The sequence below is a fragment of the Bufo gargarizans genome, chromosome 4 (assembly GCF_014858855.1).
Source record: "Bufo gargarizans isolate SCDJY-AF-19 chromosome 4, ASM1485885v1, whole genome shotgun sequence".
Lineage (NCBI taxonomy): Eukaryota > Metazoa > Chordata > Amphibia > Anura > Bufonidae > Bufo > Bufo gargarizans.
In genome coordinates this window covers 287,806,932-287,816,286 of record NC_058083.1, presented here as the reverse complement: position 1 = coordinate 287,816,286, position 9,355 = coordinate 287,806,932, and the positions used below count along the sequence as shown (strand labels likewise).

At 44.1% G+C, this 9,355-nt stretch overlaps 1 protein-coding gene across 2 annotated transcripts; it reads left to right on the top strand.

The window, feature by feature from the left end:
• The first annotated feature begins 221 nt into the window (after positions 1-221).
• On the top strand, positions 222-8,908 carry SESN1 (sestrin 1). 2 transcript variants are annotated; one of them, XM_044290150.1, is made up of 10 exons: positions 222-466; positions 1,561-1,626; positions 1,820-2,020; positions 2,159-2,341; positions 2,465-2,701; positions 3,136-3,283; positions 3,823-3,932; positions 5,054-5,244; positions 6,636-6,780; positions 7,867-8,908. In XM_044290150.1, the coding sequence occupies exons 1-10, from the start codon at positions 362-364 to the stop codon at positions 7,951-7,953; spliced, it is 1,473 nt and encodes a 490-aa protein (XP_044146085.1). In that variant the 5' UTR covers positions 222-361; the 3' UTR covers positions 7,954-8,908. The 2 variants fall into 2 exon arrangements, with proteins under 2 accessions (XP_044146085.1, XP_044146084.1); XM_044290149.1 differs by having other exon boundaries at positions 224-466; positions 3,820-3,932.
• Positions 8,909-9,355: the final 447 nt, after the last annotated feature.

Sequence of the window (9,355 nt, the reverse complement as noted above, 5' to 3'; positions counted from 1 at the left end):
CTGGTGTTTTTCAGAGCATCTTGTTTTTCACAGCCTGGATTCCCGCCCACATTACATCAGGCTGGCCGAGACGCCCGCCTCATTTCATCAGTGTCTCCGAGCCCTCCTGATTGGCTGAACCTTTAACGCTAGGTGCATTCGCATTGGTCAAGCGTCCCATGGGGGCGTGCCTGGACGCTTCGTCCCGCCCCGCCAGGACTTGTTTATGAAGCTGAGTACAAGGCAGTGTTCGCTGTCTGCGCTGCAGAGAGGGGTGTGAGAGGCTCAGCTCTGCTGTACACGTGATAACAATAGATACGGCGCTGACATTGTTCTCTGCGCAGTGGAATACCTGTGCAAGCTCCGTCCTTTGACAGTGCGTATGTGTGCCACCATAATAACGATGAGGTTGTCACCGCGGGCGGCTGCACCAGTTCCAGAAATCATCTGCAGTCACTGCAGCGGAGTGTGCGACAACAAAGTCAAGGTGAGCGCCCGTCCAGGAGATGATGCCCGCTGTGCTGCGCTACCGGACCGACTTCTAGCAGTGTGCGATTCCGCATGTAGGGTGCCGTGCAGACGTCGCTTTCTAGGAATGCGCACATCGTCCCCGGGATCGTCGCGGCCATCTGCCTAATCTCTGCGCCTCATTGATAGCCAGGCGCCGGCCATTCATTCCCCTTGGATGAGGCGGTCGTCAGATGTCGCAGTGTTTGCACTAGTCCTCTGATCTATACAGGCTGGCTACATGGAGTCCGCTACTTCTGCCTGCTGAGACATGTAGGGGCAAGTCTGGAGAGGGAGGGGGGGGGGGGGGGGAGGGGTTCATCAGGGGCATTGGTCTTAGGACGAGAACTTGCACTGGCATGAACTGGTATCTTGGCATGCAGCATCATAGGTTCCCATTGTAAATAAACATGCCCGACCTTGTACTTTGGTAACTCTCCTGTATGGAAGATTGTGCGCAGGTGGTGTAACCAGTGTAGAGGAGGTTTGCCTGCAGTCCCATGTAAGAGCACAAGGGACAAATACTTGAATGGGTGACATAAATTGGCGCTGACTGATGTCATGGTGCCGCTAAGGTATGAGGAGCCTCAGTGATGCATTGCCTCTGCAGTAAGCAGCGGCTACCTGCTGGGAAACAAAGGAATGTTTACAGGGGAGGCACTGCCTGCTCCTCCGAGTGTGCGGGGAAGACCCGGTATTAGATTCCCCCGTACTACACCTGTATGACGGAGCAGACGGCCACTGTATAACTACAATGATGTGACATCGCAGGGTCCCTCATACTTACCTTTATGGCCACTAAAAAGTCAAGTTGGCTCCTGAAGTTAAGTATTTTTATCCATTATTGGTCATTATGACAGTCATGGTAAACATATCTGGACAATATTTTAACTCGTTAGACCACGGTAAATGTGCTGGCATATTCCTTTTTCTGCTCCATCATAAGGAATATCCCATTTCCGTAGGTCCGCCATTGTCCGTTCAATGAGTTTGGCAGTGATCGGTGAATGGACCTCTATGAAATGGTCAATTAAAGTCTCATCAAGGAAATAATACTTGGCTTGTTTCTTCCAGGAATTGGGTATCCGAATCCCTCGCCCTGTAGGTCAAGGGCCTAGCAGATACATCCCCGAGGAAGAGGTTGGTGTTTTTTTGTTTTTGTTTTTTCTCATCTTGTAATAAGTATCATTCAGACAAGTAGAAACCTGTATGTATTGATCTGAGAAGACTTGTAGGAGGCCTCCTCTGATGTATTGGGCATTGTTATGGATGGTGGTCTCTGCAGTCTGGTTTAAGCAAACAGTCCAACCTTATACCGTTTTGACATCTACAGATTCTACAAGCTGGGATGGAGGATGCAAATATGCACACAGTGTTTGCTGATGCTTTTGCAGATATGGGTCGCCTGGATAATATCACCCTGGTGATGGTTTTCCACCCACAGTATTTAGAAAGCTTTCTGAAAACGCAGCATTACCTGTTGCAGATGGACGGCCCTCTACCTACTTGTTATCAGCACTACATAGGGATTATGGTAAGTCCTCATCAGATGTGCCAATGTCCAGACTCCATAGTCATACCCTCTACAATCCTGAGCGTGTATGAATTCCAGGACACAGGGTTGTTTAAAAGCATGTACTGACAGCAATGTGTCTGTCGCTCTGTCTTCCAGGCCGCGGCCAGGCATCAGTGTTCTTATCTTGTTAATCTTCACGTCAATGACTTTATTCAGAGTGGAGGAGACCAGAAGTGGTTGAATGGTCTTGAAAATGCTCCACTGAAGCTCCGTAATCTAGGAGAGCTGAACAAGCTGCTGGCACACAGACCTTGGCTGATCACAAAAGAACACATTGAGGTACATACTTGTAGGCTCCTTTGTATCAGGCTGGCACTGTTGGCTACAAGGCTTCCAACCAGTTTTACACCATCTATTGGTGTAGAGTGACACATGTATTTATATATTTTTGTGTGTTTGCAGCAACTGCTCAAAACTGGAGAGCATAGCTGGTCTTTGGCAGAGCTGATCCACGCAGTCGTTCTTCTTGCTCACTACCACTCATTGGCCTCCTTCACATTTGGCTGTGGCATAAGTCCTGAAATCCATAGTAATGGTGGGCACACTTTCCGTCCCCCATCTGTCAGTAACTACTGCATTTGTGATATAAGAAATGGCAACCATGGAGGGAATGAGAGTCGCCAGAGAGCAGGAAGCTTGGTAAGTTGGCTAGTTGGACATGTCAGAGTTTGTGCATTGTTTCTAGCCACCGGTCTAGGCCAATATAGTTTATATGCCCCATCACGAAAAAAATTACAACTTGCTGTTCTTTATGGCAACCAGTCAAGATTTTCCAACCTTTGGTAGCTTTGCCCTGGGTAACATGAGTGTTTCTGTATATTAGTGTCTCTGTAGCGCCCATGTTGTCTATTGGCACTAGAAAAGGTTCCTCAGTATCAAGAGCCAATGCATTTTGGAAACCTTAATGATGTCACCTATAGTCCTTTGGCTAGGATACATAGATGTGCCCACTCTCAAGATAAGTCCTGTATAAAAGACTGGAGGCAGTTTCTGGAAAAACAATATATATAGTTGCATATTTAATGTAAACTTGATGAATTTAGATGAACGGGTTTCCTATTTCTTCTCTATAGAGCTCTGATTCTTCTTGTGAAGTTGAAGTTCTTATGGAGAAAATGAAACAGCTTCAAGAATGTAGAGATGAAGAAGAAGCGAGTCAGGAAGAAATGGCTACACGCTTTGAAAAGGAGAAGACTGAGAGCATGCTCACTTTTGCTACAGGTAGGGCAATGCCTGAAAGATGGGCACACTGGACGTTTATGTGACAGTGTGTCCTATGTATTATCACAACACGGGCAAGTTAAAAGGGTGTTTTCCTCTTAGACTTCTGGCATATCCACAGAATATGCTATAAATGTCTGATGCAGGTTTCACCTCTGGGACTCGGCACCTGTCTTTACAATGAGGTCCCCAGCTGCTGCATAAGTGAATAGAGATGTGGTTGGGATTTCGGATACCCGTTGTGCTATGCTGCTTTCATAATGCAGATAGAAGTGAATGAGGGTTCGTTGTGGTAACAGCATAGAACCGTGAGCTCAACTGTTGTTGTATTTCTGAACACCTCTCTGGTCACTCATGTGACAACTAGATGCCCAGGATGGGGTCGGGTAACTCCTGTTCAAAGACTGTGGCGAGTTCCAGAGGTGGGTCCTGCGTCTGTCAGACATCCACAGGACATGCCCTAAATGACTAAAATGATAAAAACCCTCAACAGTATAACCTTGGCCCATTAGATGATTGTCTGTCATTCTCTGTAGAAGATGAAGATCCCCCTCCAGTTAAAGAGGTCTCGAAACATTTTGAAGACACAAGTTATGGCTACAAAGACTTCTCTCGCCGCGGGATGCATGTTCCCACATTCCGAGTACAGGTAAGTCCTCTATATAACCACCCTAGAGGGGTGTATCCTTTAGAAAGGGCCATCTATCGATTATATATTGGATGTACCCTATATGCATGTTTTTTGATACGGAATTCTGTTTGGTAAATCTATACGACGACACATAAGTGACAGTCAGTGTGTGTATACTAACCATTCACCTGAATGGCGATGAAAAACAAAACGTGGTGACAAATACATAGACATTAATGAGATCTGTCATGAACTGCTTTATTTCCTTAAAGCTACAGTAACACGACCATATGTGTTTTGCGGTCCGCAAAACGTGGATATCTGCCGTGTGAATGTAGCCGGCCCTATGATAGAAATGCCTATTCTTTTCCGCAATTGTGGACAAGGATAGGACATGCTCTATCTCTTTTGCATTGAAATGAACGGGTTCGCACCCGTTCCGCAAAATTGTAGAATGGATGTGGAGCCAAAAATACGGTCGTGTGAATGTAGCCTAACAATAAACATACTGGGGGTCATTTACCATGGCTCTACGCCAGTTTTCTGGTGTAGAAAAGTCACAAATGTTTGCGGGGGAAAATGACTTTTTGGCTTTTTCCAAAATACTTGGGAAGAGGCTGGCTAAGGGCCTGACTTTTTTAACGTGTGTCAGAAAAAAGGCACGCATTACACCAGCTCAGTTCTGGCTCGCGGACAGCGGAAGATGCAACAAATGTACTAAGAGGCATGCGCCACTGAATAAATTGGGCAGATCTTCCTCCAGCTGGCATTTTACTAAGACTGCTGTGTGAAACACCAGAATTAATACATGAGAAAAAAATAGTCTCGGGGTACATTGAGAAGGGACATATACAGCATTCTACAGTTCCAGCAAAGTCTTTGAGATCTTAAGAAATCTGATCTGCCAGGTTTATTGACTTCTAATGCAGACTTTAGATCCCCAGCATGTCAATTTATGGTACATATTTCCATCACATTTTTCGCCCTTTGCAGAGCATAGAGGGAAATCTGTGGCAAATCTGCGTATTTGGAAGCATATACGCCACCAATATAAGCAGTGGGGGGGAAACGCATGTCTTTTTGGGTCCTAGCCTAGTATAAGTGCTGCATTATAATTAAACCATGACTTTTATTTGCAGGATTTCAGCTGGGAAGACCATGGCTACTCCTTAGTTAATCGGCTTTATCCAGATGTGGGGCAGCTACTAGATGAGAAGTTTCACATTGCATATAACCTTACTTATAACACCATGGCAATGCACAATGATGTAGATACCTCAACACTGCGGCGGGCCATATGGAACTATGTGCATTGTATGTTTGGAATAAGGTGAGAGATTTTTCTGGTATATCCTTCTTGTGGCTCGTAGTAGTTGAGTCACAGGCAAGAATGAAGAAAATGTAGAGACCATATTTTAGGATTCAGTTTTGTACTAAAGCCAGTTTTAGTAATAAAGGGGTTGTGCCATTAAAAACACTTCTCTCATCCAGATAAGAGATGTGTTTGATCATGGTTGGCCCGATTGTCGGAGCCCCCAGCTATCACGAGAACAGGGGTCTAGAAGTGCCGCCGGACTTAAGGGAGCAGTAGTACGCCTGTGCTTCCTGCTCACTATTTTTTTTTATTTTTTGTCCGGATATGATGCTGGTGTGTTGTGGGGGAAAATGCGCGCTTTTTTTTTTTTTTTTTCTGCTCGAGTGCTAAACATTGTAATGCGTTTTTTTGCACGCGCCTGAAAAATCGGCATGTTTGGTACCCGAACTTCTTAAGAGAAGTTCAGGTTTGGGTTAGGTGTTCTGTAGATTGTATTATTTTTCCCTTATAACATGGTTATAAGGGAAAATAATAGCATTCTTAATACAGAATGCATAGTACAATTGGGCTGGAGGGGTTAAAAAAAATAATAATGAATAATTTAACTCCCCTTAATCCACTTGTTCGCGCAGCCCGGCTTCTCTTCTGTCTTTCTTCAGGACCTGGGTAAAGGACCTGTGATGACGTCACTGCGCTCATCGCATGGCCCGTCACATGATCCATCACCATGGTAAAAGATCATGTGACGGACCATGTGATTAGCGCAGTGACGTCATCACAGGTCCTTTACCCAGGTCCTGAAGAAAAGACAGAAGAGAAGCCGGGCTGCATGAAGGTGAGTTAAATTATTTTTATTTTAACCCCCTCCAGCCCTATTGTACTATGCATTCTGTATTCAGAATGCTGTTTTCCCTTAACCATGTTATAAGGGAAAATAATAATCGGGTCTCCATCCCGATTGTCTGTCTCCTAGCAACCGTGCATGAAAATCGCATCCGCACTTGCTTGCGATTTTCACCCAGTCCCATTCACTTCTATGGGGCCTGCGTTGCGTGAAAAATGCACAAAATAGAGCTTGCTGCGATTTTCACACAATGCACAAGTGATGCATGAAAATCACTGCTCATGTGCACAGCCCCATAGAAATGAATGGGTCCGGATGCAATGCGTTCACCTCACGCATTGCACCCGCGTGGAAAACTCACCCATGTGAAAGGGGCCTTAGGCCCCTATCCACAAGTGTTATTAGTGGCACAACCCCTTTTAATGATGCAGCTTGAAATGCCCATCCTGATGTGTATGATTGAAGCAGAAGCTGAATTGCCTCTATTTTGATAATTATGTGATTTGATGTTTGTCTCATTATGCGGTCATCCTGATATTTAATTTATTATTTTTATTTACAGGTATGATGATTATGACTATGGAGAAATAAACCAGTTACTGGACCGCAGCTTTAAAGTTTACATAAAAAATGTGGTGTGCAGTCCAGAGAAGACAACTAAAAGAATGTATGACAGCTTCTGGAGGCAGTTCAAGCATTCTGAAAAGGTGAGCCATGGTGAAGGCCAGGCGACTGAGAAGAACATTGCTGCTCTTTCTTATATTGGACACTTTACAGCTTTGTAAAACAGAAATGTATTATTTTTACAGTAGGGTAGTGTGTTATGCTAAGTTCTAGATCAAGCTTGCTGTAGTGGCCACTATGGCAAGGCGGTCCACGTTAATGATTGGTTTGAGCTTCATATAAGGCTCTATTCACATCACATCTAAAGGCTGTTTTAAACTGCCAGATTTTCGAGCGCCAATGGGTCAAAACACATCCATCAGTACTCGTTTGCACTGGCCTGATTACACGGGCCGATGCAAACTGAATATGGGATTGCTACCGCAGTCGTTCCTCCTGTATTCAGTTCTATTGATTTTCGGCAGCACATCCATGATTACACGAGGAGATGTGCTACCGATAATTGGGCATCTTTGATCCGGATGAAAGATTCCCATCTGTGACCAACATGGGCTGCTTGATTATACGGGCTAGTTATAGAAAACGAGTTTCCTGATTCATCTGAAAATCGTACAGTCTATTAGGGCCGAGGCTTACATCAGTCATGTGTTGGGAATGTTCACTGACGTAAACCTCGAACAGATATTGCCATTGGCCACAATGTTTGAAAAAATGTATAGTGTGCAGTTTTTTTCTTTTTTTGTGGTGACCTACTCTATAGGATATTGCAGTCTACTGCATTTTCTTTAACAAAAAAAAGGCAGGAGATTCATGCTGATGAGGCTACAAGGACCAATAGAGGTGTCCAGCATATGCACTGGGAGCTTTCCCTGCATTTTGACCTAACCTAAAACATGATTTAAATGTAGCCTAACATTGGAATGGCCTAATATTATGCACAACTCTGCTTTCTGGCTCTTAAATAGTTAAAGCAGAATACTTCTGAATTATCACTTACATTGTATGTGGCAGGGGCAGGTTTATGCTGGGGAAAACACGACTCATAGATGTATACACATTGAGAATATTTAATGTGTATGTTTTGTTGCTTGATACTTATCTTGCTCTATGCTGCAGTGGATGTTTTATGTTGTCGCTGTAAACCTAACAGTTTTGCCTTGTTTCACCAGGTCCATGTTAATTTGCTTCTTATGGAAGCAAGGATGCAAGCTGAACTCCTTTATGCTCTGAGAGCAATCACTTGGTATATGACCTGACTTCTCTGTCTTCAATGACCCACAGTGAATGTTCCACAGGGAAATCTGTCTGGACTGCCGACTTCCCTTGCCTTTTTTGGTAGCTACCTTTTTCAGAAGTCCATTGTGCCATAATTCCCATCATTTCAGCTAGTTGGTTTCCAGTGGGCTGACAGTTGAATGTTGTGAAAGACATGTCGCCTTGCAAACCTGCAACTCGTGAACACACACACAACACTGCTGGGTTCCAGACCTGTGTGTTTTTGCAGTGATGGACTCTTTGGAAGTATTGCGGATGGACTGGGAAACGTGCTCAGTTTCCCACTAAGGACTACAGTGGTGCTGCTCTCCTGGTGACAAGATGCGGACGTTCCCATTAAGCTAAATAAACGCATATGGATACTGCTACAACCTGAGCCTTGTTATAACATAGTGTGCATTCCCATACACTTGTGCATGTCTTCTCGCCACATACAGCAATTCTCAAATCTCCAACCATAACTTGCAGATTTACAGCTAGATCACTGGCTGCGTATATTGCTGTACAAAAAGCTGTGAGATATTACATTTGAAATTTTGTCTTCCTTTAAAGTGTGTGTGTGTATATACATATTTCTCTTCACGCTTTAAAAGTCTGTTCAATATTCTGTGACTACAGGGAATGTGGAATACCTCTTGGTTGTGGGGTGCACACTTGGGAATCACGCTGCTGTGCTCTGACAGCAGTCAGGGTAGAAGGATGCAGTTGGCTTAACTGACCTAGTGATTCACTAGTCGTTCGCTGCTGCTGAAAAACACCCGCGGTTTACAGTTTCAAACTTGATAACGATGTGAATGTTAAATGAAAAAGTAGTTGGTTTTGGAAAACAATTGTATGGAGGGGTTTGTATTACAGAAGTTCAAACTGGTAAATATCTTTTGACGCTTTTTCAGTATTATTGGTATTTTCTAAATAAAAATGAGAAAAAAAGTAAAATGTTTTGTATTCATTTCTAATCCACAATGGCTTCCATAAAGGAGTTGTGCAGGGGTTTATATTGATGACCTGTCCTCAGTATAGGTAATCAATATCAGATCGGAGGGGTCCAACACTTGACACCGCTGCCAATCAGCGGTTTTGAAGAGGAGGTGGCGCCCTATGCAAGTACTGCTTACTCTTCATTATAGTGCGCGTTGTCTCCCTTGCAGCAGTGGTGTAGTACAAGTACTCACTACATTAAGTGATGAAGCGAGTACTTGTAATTTACACCTGCTTTCAAGATGACAGGCAGTGTAATGAAGAGGAAGTAGCGTGTGTAAGAACCCCGCCAATCAGATATTGATGACCTATCCTGAGGACAAGTAATCAATATTTAAAAAATAATAATACTTGAATTAGCCAGGGCATCTATCTGCAGGACATTTGTGTTTACATGGATAGCTC